This window comes from Xyrauchen texanus, chromosome 10 (genome assembly GCF_025860055.1).
Source record: "Xyrauchen texanus isolate HMW12.3.18 chromosome 10, RBS_HiC_50CHRs, whole genome shotgun sequence".
NCBI classification, from domain to species: Eukaryota; Metazoa; Chordata; class Actinopteri; order Cypriniformes; family Catostomidae; genus Xyrauchen; species Xyrauchen texanus.
The window spans coordinates 6,350,271-6,367,987 of NC_068285.1; the positions used below are offsets into that span (position 1 = coordinate 6,350,271).

The 17,717-nt window shown below is 38.3% G+C and overlaps 2 protein-coding genes across 4 annotated transcripts in view; one reads left to right on the forward strand and one right to left on the reverse strand.

Moving 5' to 3' along the window:
• LOC127650479 (uncharacterized) overlaps nt 1–17,717 on the forward strand; it is a 1,198,408-nt gene that overhangs the window by 283,772 nt on the left and 896,919 nt on the right.
• Nucleotides 1–17,717, reverse strand: part of LOC127650380 (NACHT, LRR and PYD domains-containing protein 3-like) — a 1,539,373-nt gene that overhangs the window by 13,445 nt on the left and 1,508,211 nt on the right. For 2 of the 3 annotated variants that reach the window (XM_052135775.1, XM_052135767.1), the window contains exons 1-6: nt 7,820–7,947; nt 7,320–7,400; nt 6,511–6,618; nt 3,797–3,965; nt 3,270–3,474; nt 1,335–3,105 (exon numbers count right to left, since the gene is read on the reverse strand). The exons of the other annotated variant lie outside the window; for it this stretch is intronic. In XM_052135775.1, the coding sequence (XP_051991735.1) occupies nt 1,335–3,105; nt 3,270–3,474; nt 3,797–3,965; nt 6,511–6,618; nt 7,320–7,372 (2,306 nt within the window). In that variant the 5' untranslated portion in view covers nt 7,373–7,400; nt 7,820–7,947. Of the gene's footprint in view, nt 1–1,334; nt 3,106–3,269; nt 3,475–3,796; nt 3,966–6,510; nt 6,619–7,319; nt 7,401–7,819; nt 7,948–17,717 lie in introns of those variants that run through there. 3 annotated transcript variants of the gene reach the window in all.

The window sequence follows — 17,717 nt, forward strand, 5'->3', positions numbered from 1 at the left end:
TTGAAAAGATTGAGTTCTTCTAAATGCAGTGCCTGCTGTGTGTAAGAGAAAGTCCAATAAATGTCTAATTATATTTTGATACCAATAAAGGAGTCCATATATTTACCATCATACCACTCTTATTTCTTTCTCAGACTGACATAGCTGAAGTAGTAAAAGTAGTATGTGTCGCATCCCATGAAACACACGCTACCGTTGTCATCTGTGATTCTGGCCAATCATGAATAAGTTGTGACATCATCAAATCTCTTGCAGCCACTCTGGAGAAGCTGCATTGGCAGTGCCAGCCGACTGCTCTTGAATCGCACACAAGGTTCTTTAATGGCATACATCACGGTGATGCGGCACTGACGCCATCTTAAGTCACACAACATTTCTAACCGACATGCACTGCTTCAAGTCAAACTCTGATTGGATCTGATCACACAGCGCTGCATGAAGTTAAACATCTATTGATTACACTTAGATGAAAACATTACCTACAGATGATAACACAATATTTACCACCAAATTCTCTTTTCCTCTGTGTACAATCTTCTAATTTAACAATAATGTCACCTCAGTAAATCAGTCAACAAAGTTAAACACTTGACATAAAGCCGTCTAAACTAATAATTCATTACCAATCTAAATAAATATTGATCGCTATATTATTCACATCTTAATGCAATTTTATATATTATAGTATAACATAATTTAATATAGTTTTTAATAAAATCCATTAAAGGATTATCAAAACAGAAACAGAAAAACTGTGTAAAATAAACATTGCAGGAATAAAGGAAGCTACAATATGACAAATAAATTAATAAAGTAAAAAACAATCAAACCCTTAAAATAATAGTAATAATTATTCAGTATTCTAATAATAAACTTGACTGATACCCCCAATAATAATTCAGTATTATATCATATTTAACTGGGTTTTTGCACATCATGTTCATTCAAGAAATGTTTTAGTAAAAATATATGCAGGTAAATAATGATTTATTTATGAGACTGATGTGTATTATTGTATGTGGAAGCATAAATAAAAATGATAAAGTATCAGTATAAAGTAAATAAAGTATCGTTTTGTATTTATTTAGTGGAAAACTGTAAAAAACATGTTTTTGTTTTATTAAACTATATTATTAACTTTGCATTAAACATTTTGAATCTATTTGGCAACAATGTCTGTTTAAAATGAAGGTAAAACTCTAAAAAGTAACACATGAAACCAAACAAACATCAAAATATTATAAGGGGTTGTTTCTAGTCAAACAAAATAAATTAAAATCTAACCTCTGCTATTTAATTACAATAAAGTGAGATTAAAACACTAAATTACTCACTCAGCTTTTCTGGATGCTCTGATCACCGGCAGCAGCCTCAGAAGACATTCATGTGATGGATCATATTTCCTCAGATTAAACTGATCCAGCTCCTCTTCTGAGTTCAGCAACACAAACACCAGAGCTGACCACTGAGCAGGAGAGAGACGGACTCCAGAGAGACGATTGATATCTCTTCTGTTCACGTATGTTTGTACTTCCTGCACTAGAGAATGATCATTGAGTTCATTCAGACAGTGGAACAGATTGATGGATTTCTCTGGAGAGGGATTCTCCCTGATCTTCATCTTAATGTACTCAACTATTTCCTGTTTGCTGTCAGAGCTGCTTCCTGTCTGTGTCAGTAGGTCTCGTAAGATTGTCTGATTGGACTTCAGTGAGAGACCCAGAAGGAATCGAATGAAAAGGTCCAGGTGTCCTTTCTCACTCTGTAAGGCCTTGTCCACTTCACTCTTCAGGAGATCACTCATAGATGACTTAAACTTACTGAAGAGACCTGATTTCTGTTGATAAAAGGAAAGAAAAGCATACAGAGCAGCGAGAAACTCCTGAATGCTCAGATGCACAAAGCTGAACACCTTCCCCAGGTGCAGTCCAAACTCCTCTCTGAAGATTTGGGTACAAACTCCCGAGTACACTGACGCTTCTCTGACATCAATGCCACACTCTCTCAGGTCCTCCTCATAGAAGATCAGGTTCCCTTTTTCCAGCTGTTGAAAAGCCAGTTTTCCCAGAGACAGAATCCTCTCTCTAGCCTGCTGAAGATCCACCTCACATTTCCCATCATACTTCTGGCTCTTCAGTTTGCTCTGAAAGATCAGGAAGTGTGTGAACATTTGAGTGAGAGTCTTGGGGATCTCTGCACTCTCTGCTTCACTCAACAGTCTCTGGAGAACAGTGGCTGAAATCCAACAGAAGACTGGTATGTGACACATGATGTACAGGCTTCTTGATGATTTCATGTGTGTGATGATTCTGTTGGCCAGACGCTCATCTTTTATTCTCTTCCTGAAATACTCGTCCTTCTGAGGGTCATTGAAGCCTCGTACATCTGTGAGCTGGTCAACACACTCAGGAGGAATCTGATTGGCTGCTGCTGGTCGAGAGGTGATCCAGAGCAGAGCAGAAGGAAGCAGATTCCCCTTGATGAGGTTGGTCAGCAGCACATCCACTGAGGCCGATTCTGTCACATCACACAAAATATCATTGTTCTGGAAATCTAGAGGAAGTCGACACTCATCCAGACCATCAAAAATGAAAATGACTTTGTAGTCATCAAGGAATGTTTTCAATTCTCTCAGTTCTTTTGTATCTGTGAAAAACTGATGAAGAAGATCCATCAAACTGATATTTTTGTGCTTCATCAGATTGAGCTCTCTGAAAGGAAGTGGAAATATGAAGTGAACATCCTGATTTGCTTTTCCTTCAGTCCAGTCCACAATGAACTTCTGCACAGAGACAGTTTTCCCAATTCCAGCAACTCCTTTAGTCAGCACAGTTCTGATGGCTTTGTGTTGTCCAGGTAAGGCTTTAAAGATGTCATTGCATTTGATTGGTGTTTCCTGTGTCTCTGCTCTCCTGGATGCTGTCTCAATCTGTCTCACCTCATGTTCATTATTGATCTCTGCACTCCCTCCCTCTGTGATGTACAGCTCTGTGTAGATCTCATTCACAAGTGTTGAGCTGCTTTGATTTGACATTCCTTCAGTAATTCTCTGGAATTTCTCTTTTAGTTTTGTTTTGAGTTTTTGTTGATGCACAGAAATCAGTTCTGATGTAAAGAGGAAAAGAAATGGGAATTATAATTGATGTTGATGTTTAATGGTCATTAGACATGAAGTTTATTTTCTTTCACTAATATTGAGTGAATCCAGACACTGTGTGTTTCCTCTGAAGGTGACGTGATGTAATAGTGACGTGAGTGCGAGCTCTTACTGGTTTGAAGTGTGTTAGCGAGGTCTGTCTGCTTCATCTTCTTCAGGACATGCAGTGTGATCTTCAGAAATCCCTCTCTGACTCTGCTCTGACCTTCATCATCCTCCTCCTCTCTCTCAGAGCATGCTGGGGAATCTGAGATCAGTAGTCTCTTGAAACTCTTCAGCTCTTTCTTCATCAGAGAGATGATTTTGTGCTCAAGTTCCTGAAATCAGTGAACATTCAAACAACAAACTTCATTCAGTAACAGAGAGGAACTGAAGGATCAGTGGACAAGAATCACCACTCATTTTATTTGTGCTTCAGTTGTCTTGAATTCATCAGTGTGTGTGTGTGTGTGTGTGTGTGTGTGTGTGTGTGTGTGTGTGATTAAGATTAGGGTGAAACTGCAAAGTGGTGTGTATGAGAGAGACATGACAGTATGTATTTAAAAAACAGCCTATAAGGTATAAGTGTGTGTCTCTCTCTCTCTCTCACTCACTCACACTCACACACACACACAAACACACACACACGCGCACACACACCTCAAAAATGGAGTCCAATGTCACTTTCCCAGCAGTTGACTCTGATGCATCCTGTTTGTTTCTGTAGTTGATCAAAGACTCTCCTGAACTGAAGGTATTTGGATGATTCATTGACCCGTCACTCTTCATGGACACACAGCTGGGTTCAGGAGATTCTCCATGAATGACACTAAAACAGCAATTAAACAGAGTTTAGTTCATGTGTTTTTATTAATCTGAAAACATAATTTCAACATCCAGTGCAATAAAACACATTTAATGATGTGTCTTATATATTATATGTCACATGAGAACTTGCAATGTCACTAACATCAACATAAGTTCTCACATAAACACTCGAGCCGCTGTGAACAAACATCTCTCACAGCACTCATGAATGCACAACAGACGTCAAGATTTACAGTGAAAAATTACACATTTATACTTTTATTTTAAGTTTTAAAGTGAGTCACTCTCCACTGCCATTGTATTAACAAGACCACTCACCATATTCATTAAAGGGTAACTAAACCCTAAACCAACTTTTTTTAGTTAATGATCTGTAAGAATGGGGCTTTATTAGTACTGGTCATTGATTCAAGTAATTTTTTTGACATTTGTGTATAAAGTATTTTAATTCTACAATATATGGTGTAAAAACGTCTGAGTGCTGCCCTCTTCAGGTTGAACGATGGCTACTGCAGTTGAATTTTCCTATTGGCTGTTTGCGGTAGTTCGTGACGTAAGCGGTGAGAGCTGACGTAAGCAGGTTCCAGCTCACCATGCCCCTTGGTACGAGCTAGACACTGGCACTGGCCTCCTCGACTTCAAAAGACCACTCCGTGGCAAAGCTACTTGAGTCATTCCAGTCACTCTCCATTTTAGAGTCTGACAGCAGCTGTCAATTAATCCGTCACTACGGGTCTCAGGTGCACGCCCCCCCGCTCAGCCCGGCCCTCGGTTCGTCCCTTCTATCCCCGCTGGGGTCTGCCCACTTTTCCAGCATTTTTCAAATATTGCTAGTGGGTGGAGTCAGACTCTGAGCAGGGGTTTAGTTACCCTTTAAAACATCTGCTTTTGTGTCTTCTGCATGAGGGTGAGTGAATTATGACACAATTTTCATTTTTAATGAACTGAGAAATCCTGAAGCTGCAGTGAGGACGTGTGTTTTATTTGATCATTCAGAACACAAAACACGACATAACGGGACATTACAAGCAGGGGCGGGATTACGATGCCTGAGGCCCCGAGCAACCGACCAACCCGGGGCCCCATTTAGAAAATAGTTGCTTAAATTACGTAAAATTGATTTTAAATCATAATTTTAAATTCATCTTAAGCCGTTGTAGCAAAGTACATTCAAAATGTTTAATGAAATAAAAATCTAGTTAATTATAATGAATGATGTTTTCCAGTTGTTGTTTTTTGTGAACAGGATGTGCAAGAATCTACTTCACCAGTAACATTTTGGAATTTAGTTGGTATTTATTAATATTATAACCATCAATTAATGTTTCCCATGGACTACACTTCCCATAATTCCCTGCCCTCATCACTGCCAGCTGTCTCCTGTTGTCTTCACCTGTGTTTAATTTGTCATTAGTCCTTTGTGTATTTAAAGCTCTGTTTGTTTGCTCACCGGTTGTCAGTTGTTGAATGTATTCATGTCTTGTTCTAAGCCCTGTTCTTGGTTTTTCTTTACACTCGGAGTTACCGTGTTCATCTTTTGTGTTCATTAAAAGCTGCACTTAGATCCTCATTCTCGTCTGCCTCATTACACGGTCACTGAGTGTCACACTGAAGAAACACAGAGACGCGGTGCAGCAGTCAAGAACATTCGTCCAGCACGTGTTCATTGGAAAACAATGAAACAACAGAGCAGACGCACACAATAACACATTTGGTGTGAACGGCCCCTAACTGATCCGTTCACGTGTATCTGAGCGTGTGAGTGAAAGAAGTTCAGAATATTTTTTCATAAATTACAAACCCAAAGTCCTGCTGACCTGAACCCAGCAGCTTCTAACGTGAACCGCTCTGAGAGCGCTGACAACGGCGTGTTCACGTGTGTACCCAGAACATCATGTCACTTCAAGCGCTTTTGATGAGCTTTCCTACCAGTGTGGGGGCCCTCTCGACGTCCGGGGCCCCATGCAATTGCAACTGATTACAAGATCACTGGAAGTTTTTTAAGTATCTTGTATTTTTTTACAGAGACCAGAATTAATTTAAAAACATAAACAGCCTCTTTATTGTGTCGTATTCAATGTAGTACGAGACAATTTCTTCAGTTTTTAAGTGTCACTGAAATACTGTCGAACAAAAGTGAAAAAGTGTCAACACATATCCCTACAACATATTCTTCATCAGACACAGATTACTGTAGCACAGGTGGAAACATACTGTAACATATAGTCAACATGTCCTTTTTTAGTAACATTGTGATCTCCAGCAGACTGTATGTCCTGTGATAAACCTGAGGAACAATCTCTTGTCATGTCTGATCATCTCTGTCATGTTCACATGATATTACTGTACAGTATAAAGATGAGCTCTTGTGAAGAGATGCCAATGAAACTGTTACAGTAAAGCAATCAGCTGTAGAAGGACTCATTATTTTTATTATAATTGCATATTTCCTTTTAGATTTATATTTTTTACACTGGATTCTTTCTAATGGTCCCTCAGACTGTGGTGTACACGTTCATACTGTCAGTCAACATGAGAGTCCTCACCTCACATCAGCACAAGGGGCTCCTGAACTGAATTTATGTGGAGGATTCATTGACCGGTCACTCTTCATGGACACACAGCTGCATTCAGGAGATTCTCCATGAATGACACTAAAACACAACAGCAATTAAACACTGTTTTAAAAACTACAGACTCTCACAAACACTCTTTTCCTCTCATCAGTTTCTCAGTTTTACTCTTCCCAATATTTCTCTCTTCTTCAAGGGGGTCACATGTTCTTTTCCAGTGTTTGCTCATGTTTAATGCACAGTTCAACATTCAGCAATTTCACTTCTGCTTATTTGATGAAGATATATTTGAGCACATGACATTACACAGCAGATCTGATCTGAATGTCACTAAAGCTGGAAAGACTTTTGTTCTGTTCTCTGTAGTTTATTTCTGTGTCACTAGGTGCTGCATCTGGTTTTACTCAGTTGATGCTGATATCTGCTGATGACAGCTGTCTTAAATCTGTCAATCATCTTTTCAATCATTTATAGAAGTTTGTCTGTAAGTATCAAAGTGTTTATGAGATGTTTATCTTCATCTTATGTTTGATATTGATGACAGTATTTAAGGTTAAGTTTGATGTTTAGAAAGTTGTTTATTTTTTTCCTTCACCTGTTCTTGTCTTTATGATTGTATTCATACTGTAGATCTCACTTTACCCTAAAGCTGTTTCACATGTTTATACTTGAGATAATCCAGTCTGTTCTCATTTCTCCTCAGTGTTTTTATACTGTAGTGTTGTGCAGCATATCAGAAATATCTATCAGTGTATTTTATTAAAGCATTGAAATCCTCTGACCTCTTGACCTTCCCTGTGTCTGTCTGTCCACTGAGATCCTTTGTGGAGTCCATGACATCATCTGAACAGTCCACTGAACACCTGTCAACAAACGGGACATCATCTATATTTGTGACGTGTTTATTTGTTCAATACTGACACATATTTGTTTTTATTTGTCCTCTAGAATATTCCATTAGAAATGAATCAATGAGGTTCAATTGCAGACTGTCAGTTTTTATGACATGTTAAACACCAGCATAAAGAGAAAACATCAGAAGACTCAACAGAAGAAAACAAAGCAACGTTTCAAGTCAATAGAAGAAATAACATTTCAGTGGCAAAGAAACTGAACACATACTGACAATTCAGATAAAAGAGCAAAAGTCTCAGTATCTGTTTGTTCTGCTGTGATTAATACTTAGATATCTGTTAGATGTCTTACTGTAGCTGATAGTTTGAAAGGTTTATTATTGTTGTCTTGTGAGTTTTGGTTTGTTTAGCAGCAGTTCAGTACTCACCTGTCAAGAACTGTTGATGTTCCTCTTTACTGACTAGAATATCACCTACAAAATACTTCACAATGAATTTATTGATTGTTTCAGACGATTCAGTGGAACAAAACCTGTCAAACTTTTTCGCAGTTTCTGTAAGTGTAAGTTCCTGCTCTTTTCACAAAATTGAACCTGTTTTACTAGTTTCACTTTCTCTTTCTCGGAGTTTAATGGCGGTCTACTTGAATCCGGAAACACAAGTTCAGGCGTTTATTTACTTCCCGCCTCTTTGAAACTGTCCTCGCGTTCCGCCGCTGAACAACTGCGAATAAACATCCCGTCTCATTTGAAGAAATGTAAGATGAAGTATTTACAAACTGACGTTAATCTTGAACAACGCCATCAAACTGGAGAGTAGCCCAGATACAACGTCGTTCGCCATCTTGTTTTGGACTGAATGTGTCACATGACTAGAAACGCGTCATCGTTTTCGAAAGCATCTGTTTTCACAGTCCACACTACAACGCGAAAACGGTGTTTTCAAAAAGATGCATTTTCAAACGTTGGGATATCAGGACTTTATGTACTTCAGTTTACTCTTCAGCTTAATTGATTTCTGTTTGCTATCTGTGTCCCACTTCTTCTGCTACGATTCCCTCACTGCCGTTCTTCCATTTGGCCTCATCTTTTCCAAACTTTCATTATTTCATTGTCCTTTAATTTCAACACTCTCTTTGCATCCCATCTGCTATCTCATCACCCTCCACACCAACATCAGCAGCAACCCAACACAACTGTACATTAATTACAACTCTTTGTATTCTCAGCATTATCATAAATATCTCCATCAATAAATCATCTCTTAGTGCGGTAAAGTTGTTTTTATATTGGACATTCGTTAGACATTCGGCAGGCAAAGTTAGGGAGTGTCTCTAAAGTGTGAAACAGACTAAGGCCGGTGAAAAACAGATTACTCTGTGGCTATAAAACATGTGTAGCTTTATCAAGATGTAACTTAATATCGTCAAACAAGTTAAGCAGAAATATATGGTACAAAAAATCCAACATTTAAAGCCATAAATGGCTTATTCCCTAGGATACGTAATGATGTTATAATAATGTAATAGCAGAAAGTTCATTTAACTTATAGCTAACAGAAATAGATGCATGTCAGACCTCCTATAGCACATGTATACATAACACAGTTCCACCTAAAGTTTCTTTTTTCTTTAGAATTGTAACTTTATAATTGTTTTTATTTATTTTTATTTTCAAATCCATATAACTTCCTGGTCATGTGACCTGATGATGTCACATCACCTGCTCTCTATTCACAAACACTTATAACACCGTACACCTCTTCGATTTTGAAAATATTATATTGTGTATTTTTTATAATTTTTTTAAATGTTCAAAAATCATGTGACCTGATGATATTCCACCTTTAACATGTATGTGTTGCATGTATATGTAAGATGTCGGCAGAAGGATTAATAATGTATATGCAGATTGACTTAAATATAGAATCTACACTGACTTTATCCAGATCAATGCTGGTGCTGGCCAGTCTGAATTTCTGCCATCTTGCAAATCGTAACTGCCTTAAATATAATGTGCAAATATGTCAGAATACACTCCTAGAATATGTGGACAACAGGAGACAGGACTAAGAACACAGCCCCATCACTATCGATGGAGCACCGATGGAGAGGGTCTTTACAATTCACAGCTCTGATGACTTCATATTGTCCGTCCACTCAGAGGCCGTAGTGAAGAAGGCGCAATAGCTTATTTTCTTTCTGAGACCACTGAGGAAGTTTGGGATGAGCAAAACAACCGATTGTTCTACACATGCACCGTGCAGAGCATTATGACTGGTTGCATTACCTTTTGTATGGGTACTTAACACAACAGTTCACGGGACAGACCTATTAAAAGATAAACAATTGCATAGATGATGACTTAACTGTTTCTAATCGTGTTTGCTCTCTATCTGTTCCATACGATGCTTTTAATCATTTGAAAGAGGTTTGGTAAATAAATAATCCATGAGTAAAACATTAAAGACACTGTTTTAACACTGTACTTTATGCAAATGAGTTCCACACTAGGGTGAGCAGCACCATGGCTACCCAACCTCTTTCTAGAGACCATGGCTTTAGTTTATACCTGCAGCATATGTTAACTTGCTTAGATAACAGTTACCAGGGGTTAGCTTGTTAGAAATAATACGTATATTATATGTTTAATGATAAATAAGCATTATGTAACACCATTTTGCCAGAGCCATTAGGTGGATTCCCAAAAGGAGCAATTCCATGCAATTCTCTCCCATTGCTACATTCAGTTCAACAGCATTGCATTTATCCATTCTGTGTTCATATCATTTATTTGTTTTAATGTTTAATTACTTATCTTTTGGTTATTAGTTTATGATCCTTTAGCATTGCATATCATATTAGCATTATTAATCGCTGTGGTATTTACTCTTGCATATCTATTGATAATATATTTCCTTCATTTAATTACAAATGTGTCTTCATTGTATTGCTGATCAAAAGACTCTAATTGTTGTCCAGACTCTTACAAATCCTTCAGATAAATCTGCTGACCAACACCCTCTAGTTTCCATTACAGCTCTTTTGGGAATGTTCTTAAATTAGTTCTTAAAATAGTATTCTGAACTGGTGCCCTGTATTGCAAAGGGGGAGGGTTCATCTGATACACTCATAACCACACCTTAAGTGACACGTGATCAAAAATCTCTACGTCATCAGTGAATTGAGTAGATACCATAGACATCATATAGATAGACACCCTATCGACCACTACTGCCTACTGGCGCGGACGAGCCACAGCGCCGCCATCTTAGACCGGTCACCCGCTCCACTCAGTGTAATCTGTATGGCAGACAATGAACTGTCAGTGCATTTAATTAATCATACCTCACTGAATACCGAACTGATTTTCACGCAGAGTTTTTTTGCTGCAAATGTCATTCATGTAGTTATGATACAGGACACATGTTCGGCGTATTTTAATATTCATAGTAGGCTTAACAGTAATATAATATTCTGATATAAGATATAAAGTGACCAGACGTCCAAAATCAAAATATGTGATGTAGGATATAAGGTATTTTATAAATCACACACTATAAATATGATAAAGAATCAGAAACAGATAGTTGCAGTAAAGTAAGATATTTTAATAAGTTGAAGAAACTATTTATAATGATCTGTGACACTCTCTCTCTCTCTCTCTCTCACTACAAAAAGCAAGGAGGATCATCAGAGACTCCAGCCATCAAAGCTTTTTCCCTCAGGCTATCAGACTGCTGAACCGCTAACAACTCCATACCCTAGGACCTTCATTGGATTCACTGCACTCAATATATCACTATACACACACACACACACACACACACACACACACACACACACACACACACACACACACACACTCTCAATCACACACACACACAGCTGAAGTCAGAAGTTGACATACACTGAGGTTGAAGTCATTAAAATGTATTTTAACCACTCCACAGAATTCATATGATTTCATATCAATTGCCATTTCACATCAACCATTGTGCCTGTACCGAAGCAAGCCACTATCACTTGCTTAAATGACTGGCGTCCTGTTGCTCTGACCCCCATCATCAGCAAATACTTCGAGAGGTTAATCAGAGATCACATCTGCTCTGTTCTGCCCACCTCTTTGGATCCATTGCAGTTTGCCTACCGCAACAACCGCTCCACTGATGATGCCATTGCATCTACACTACACACTGCTCTCTCCCATCTGGAGAAATGAACACATATGTGAGAATGCTGTTTGTAGACTACAGCTCAGCATTCAACACCATAGTGCCCTCCATGCTTGATGAGAAACTCTGGGCTCTGGGCTTAAACAGCTCGCTGTGCAGCTGGATCCTGGATTTCCTGTCAGGCAGACGTCAGGTGGTTAGAATGGGCAGCAACATCTCCTCATCACTGACCCTCAACACTGGAGCCCCGCAGGGCTGTGTTCTCAGCCCACTCCTGTATTCACTATACACACATGACTGTGTGGCAACACATAGCTCCAATGCCATCATTAAGTTTGCTGACAACACGACGGTGGTAGGTCTGATCACTGACAATGATGAAAGAGCCTACAGAGAGGAGGTGCACACTCTGACACGCTGGTGTCAGGAGCATAACCTCTCCCTCAACGTCAGTAAAACCAAGGAGCTTGTTGTGGACTTCAGGAAGAAAGACGGAGAACACAGCCCCATCACCATTAATGGAGCACCGATGGAGAGAGTCAGCAGTTTCAAGTTCCTCGGTGTCCACATCACTGAAGAACTCACATGGTCCGTCCACACTGAGGCCGTTGTGAAAAAGGCTCACCAGCGCCTCTTCTTCCTGAGACGGCTGAGGAAGTTTGGAATGAACCAGCACATCCTCACACAGTTCTACACCAGCACTGTAGAGAGCATCCTGACTGGCTGCATCACCGCCTGGTACGGCAATAGCACCGCCCACAACTGCAAAGCCCTGCAAAGGGTGGTGCGAACTGCCAGGAACATCATCGGAGGTGAGCTTCCCTCCCTCCAGGACATATATACCAGGCGGTGTGTGAAAAAAGCTCAGAGGATCATCAGAGACTCCAGCCACCCGAGTCATGGTCTGTTCTCACTGCTGCCATCAGGCAGGCGGTATCGCAGCATCAGGACCCGCAGCAGCCAACTACATGACAGCTTCTTCCCTCAAGCAGTCAGACTGTTGAACACTTGATCTATCAGGATCAATAATCAGCACTGCACTTTATAATCTATAATATTACACTGGACTGTCAACATATTCTCCTCAATACAACTATTATATATATATATATATATTTCATATACTCTTACTTATTGTATATTCTGTATTGTATATTGTGTGTATTGTTACTGTACATTGTATATAATTATTGTGTTGTGTAAGTATGTGTACATTTGATATGTAAATTGTTGTTGTGTAAGTATGTTGTTTACTGTAATTGGTATGTCTCGTCACTGTCATGACTGCTGTGTTGCTCGGACCGGCACACAAGAATTTCACCCACTGTTGCACTTGTGTACATGGTAGTGTGACAATAAAGTGATTTGATTCCACTAGCAAAAATGTAATGATTGATATTAAGAATTAGCATTCTAACTAGTGAAACTTAATTGTTGATATCAACAGTTCATATTCTGCGAATGAATAAAAGCTAAAGCAGCTTGCCATAAACTATTCCTTAAAGCTTTTATGGTCAACTTTACGAACGCTCGTTATTTTAGGACTGGAAGGTATTCTTTGCCAGATGGACGATGTGCTCATTTGGCGATCAACACAAAGTGAGCATGATGACAGGCTGTGAAGGACGCTCTCACGACTTCAGGTGGCTGGAGTCACACTCAATGAAAAATGTGAGTTCTCAAAGGAAAAAATCAAGTTTCTTGGACAAATCATTGAGGCATCAGGGGTGAGTGCAGATCCAGACAAGGTGGCGGCAGTGAAAGAACCTTGTAATGTCAGTGAAATTAGACGGTTTTTAGGGATGATCAATCACCTTGGCAAATTCTTGCCACATTTGGCAGAGAAGACACATCCACTCAGAGACTTATTGAAAAAGTCAAACATGTGGGTCTGGGGGGCACAACAGCAGCAGGCCTTTGAGAGAATTAAAGAGGAACTGACCACACCCCTTGGTCTGGCGTTGTGTGCTTCAAACAGGAAAACAGTCGTTTCGGCAGATGCTAGCAACAGCGGATGTGTTGTCTAGAGCTCCCATTAGCAGTGCAGCAGTGGGGCTCTCAGAGGAAGACATTCATTTATATGTTGACTCTGTGATGGCAAACCTACCAGCTACAGAAAAAAGGCTCAGAGAGATCCAAATACACCAGGACAATGATTCCATACTTCCTCAATATTAGGCAGGTGTTTTTAATTAGTGATGGTGAAATGAAGCTTTCCCCTCAACTGTATCGTGAAATGGTTCATTACTCAAAGCTTTTCAACATGGTGCACACTAATGACAAATTGTGCTCAAAAGCTTGAAAAGCTGCCTTTGCGTTACAGAGGACCCGGACATTTTTTTATTGTTTCATGTAATAAATCAATCATTTTGGGTGGCTGTGGCTCAGTTGGTAGGGCAGGTCGGCCACTAATCGCAGGGTTGGTGGTTCGAATCCCGGCCCACACGACTCCACATGCCGAAGTGTCCTTGGGCAAGACACTGAACCCCAAGTTGCTCCCAATGGCAGACTAGCACCTTACATAGCAGCTCTGCTGCCATTGGTGTATGAATGTGTGTGTGTATGGGTGAATGAGACGCAGTGTAAAGCGCTTTGAATACTGTTAAGGCTTAAAAAGGCGCTATATATGTGCAGAGCATTTACTTTGTTCTCTTAAAACCATAAAGGCAATAAAAACGATTAGTCTGTCATGTGCCACTGTTGATGTAGTACTTGCACAATGTATGAAGAAATGAGTCTATGAATGAATGAATTCATGAAATCATTTATAAATTGGACGAATTAAGGATCTCGCTGCTGAACTTCTTCACCACTAAACTATTCAATCACTGCTGAATTAAATCTCAACATTTACCAGCCAGTTGTAAATCAAAGACATTTTTAGTCACATAGTGTGAAGTGATTTACTTTGTAGAGGATTGCACATGGAGTAAAAGATCAATCTCTGGATTTAAGAATCAATATTGACATGGTTCAAATAAAGATGGTAATGCATTGAAAACAATATATATTTCACAGTCCTGAAGGTTTATTATTCAGTCTGACAGATTAAAGTATTAGTGTCTGTTCAATGACATATGAAATCTTGTCTTGATAAACAGTTAAACATGATTCAAGTGCATGTATTAGATCTAAACTGACCGCTGCACAAACTTGTTCAAAATCCTAAAAGCAAAAGGACATGGAAGAACATGTCAGCACTGGGTGACAGACAGAATGGAGGAATGAATGATTCAATGATGTAAATGGTAAAACAGTCATTCGTTTGTGTTGCACAGAAGAAATAAAGTTGCACATGTTTGATGCGGCATATGGGGATTAAATCATAAGAGAACGATCATTTCTGGGAGAACTTTTCCTTTATGTCTGTATGTCTATAGCAGATATCCAAATACAAGAAATATTTCAGTAGTGACATTAAATGATCACATAGTCAACTTTGATATAGTAAGTATTCTCTCAGGAGATAAAAACAGAACTACAATGACTAAAATAACCCAAAGAACTACAAATCCAATGACTGCTGGCAGCACGATGTTTTCATCTAAATCATTCACTTCATCTGTCACAGAAAAACAGACACAGTGAGATTATTCATCAAACTGTAGTTTAATCTCACACTAATAACAGCAGTTACACTGAGATGTTGCAGATAATGTGATGATGATAGTTTCAGTGACATCACAACACAAACACATATTTACACATTGACACATTTAGTGTTGTAAAGGAGAACTTTCAGTATAAAAGTAATGGATATATAATACATGCAGTGATAAAAATATAATGTTTTATATAAAGTGCATAGATTATATGTTAATACTTGTTAACATTAGTTAATGCATTGGGATTAATAAAGTAATTATTGATTTATGAAGAATAATCTGTGTAAGATCATGTAAACACACAGAAATAAACTATAATTCATAATCGCTGTAGTTTAAATCGTTGGATGATCAACTAACTGGAGTCAGAGGTGTCGTTTCTGTCTAGAGCTGAAAAAACACGAAATTACAGTTAATTTACAGTAAATTACATTTAAGAACTGTCAAATAAATGAGAAATTAATTTAAATGTAAAGTCATTTGTTTTAATGACTGTAAATATTTTTCATAAGAAATGTTTATGTATAAAATGACAGTTTTATATCATATTAGAAATAAATTGAAACATTACTGGGGTCTGGCGGGATAGTGATGTGGATGAATCTGTTTGTGAAGGTGTGGCCCAAACGGCACTCTTCTCACACTGAAACGCTTTTAAACGCAATCAATTAATCAAAATTGTAATGATATTTCACAATTACCCTGTTTTAACTGTATTTTGGATTAAATAAATGCAGCCTTGGTGAGCAGAAGAGACTTCTTTGTAATGTTTCCAAACTTTTGACTATATTTTTGTGTCCATTGAATAGAATTGCAACTGGATTACATGCCCAAATGTAAAGAGAAGCCAGTCTTCAGTTTTTGCATAATCATTGTAAAGATGTGACGATTGACTCCTTTGCCAACAGCTGCATCTCCTAAAAAGAAATCAATTTAAAAGAAAAAAAAATAGCAATCTGAAATAAATTTCACAAATTGTACAAACAACAGTTACTTCAAACAATGTTCCAGTAATTACGGAGCGTAACACCTGTCAATCTACATTTCAATGGAGCTGACCAGTTAACACTGTTCATTTTATAAAATGAAATCAGTGTCCTGTCCTGCTCATCCAAAGTATCAAATTGGTTGATCTGTAGTGACATCGATGGACAGTCCGAACTTTGGGAAAGCAATTCTGCACAGAACATTCGAGATTCACAAGTTATGCAAAAAAGGTTTTACAAATATAGTTGTACAACAAATCTAGGGCTAAAAACAAAGCCACAACTTGAGTTTATATTTTTACATATAGATGCACTTGTGTCATAGCAGTACAACAGCGCTAACCAAGCAGAATATGTGTGGGGCATAACCTGCTGATAGTGATGTGGATGACTGTGCAGTTGAGGGTCCTGGCAGTTCTTCTCTTGTTGAAGTGTTTGGAGAATCACTGCCACTGAAAGTCCTCCCTCTAAAATAGGCATGGCACATACCACTTTTTCATTTTGTTTATCCAACCAGTTCAGAAACTCTTGCACATTAAATGAAGAGAAAGAATCATCCATTATACATGGAAAAAAAGTCTTTATAGCTAAAGATGTCTGTTATGGGATTCAATAAAAGATTAGTTCACCCAAACATTATATATTTTTAAATCTTCTTCACCTACATCCCATCTCAGCTGTTGTTGACCTTTGTTGTTTATCTTCTGTTCTATTGTTCATATCTTTAACAAACAATGTCTTTAACAATATGGATCATTCGCCTCTTTGCACAGAAACACGTTTATAGTTGTAGATTTGTTTCTCACAAACAAATGGCATTTCTCTTCAGAAGACTTTGAGTGACAAGACTAATAAGGAATAATTGTTTGTTTTATAAATGTGACCGCTAGAAATTTTGGTTCCGGTCTTCATTTTCTCTGTGAACAAAATTCACCAACAGCTGAGATGGAAAGAAGGTCAGTAACTAAAAAGATAAATATCAACTTTGGGTGGACTAATTCTTTAAGGTATTAAGTAAGGGTCTAAAGAACAAATGTCATTGTAGCATAACTTTACCCTTCACCACACATGCTTGCATGATAAGGCAAGACATCATTTGGGAAAGAAATCTGGCAAATGGGACAGATCTGTAAAAATAACAAATTTCTTTCAGGTACAAGTTAAAAAATTTGCTGAAGGTCTTAAAAGTTGCATATCAGTCTCATCGAACTTCAGAATAACCTCACAGAGCAGTTTGAAAGGGACCACAGATTCTTGGGTGTATATTTTGCGAAGCAAAAATACATTTCTGCATTCGTCAGGAATTTAATTTTGGTCAAATACCTGGGAAGACTGTCCTAAATCTGTTTGAAGTGGGCTTGGCTGGTCAGTGGCTCCAATAACATCATCATCATCATCATCATCATCAAGCACGGTCACATCATTTACTGATTCCTAAAACAATTATGTAAACAGATTTGAACTGGAAGAATTAAGAAAAGCATTATGTGTTTAAAACATAATAAAAGACAAAAACAATACAAGTAAAACCTACAGACTCAGTTGTTTTGCACTCTTCAGTG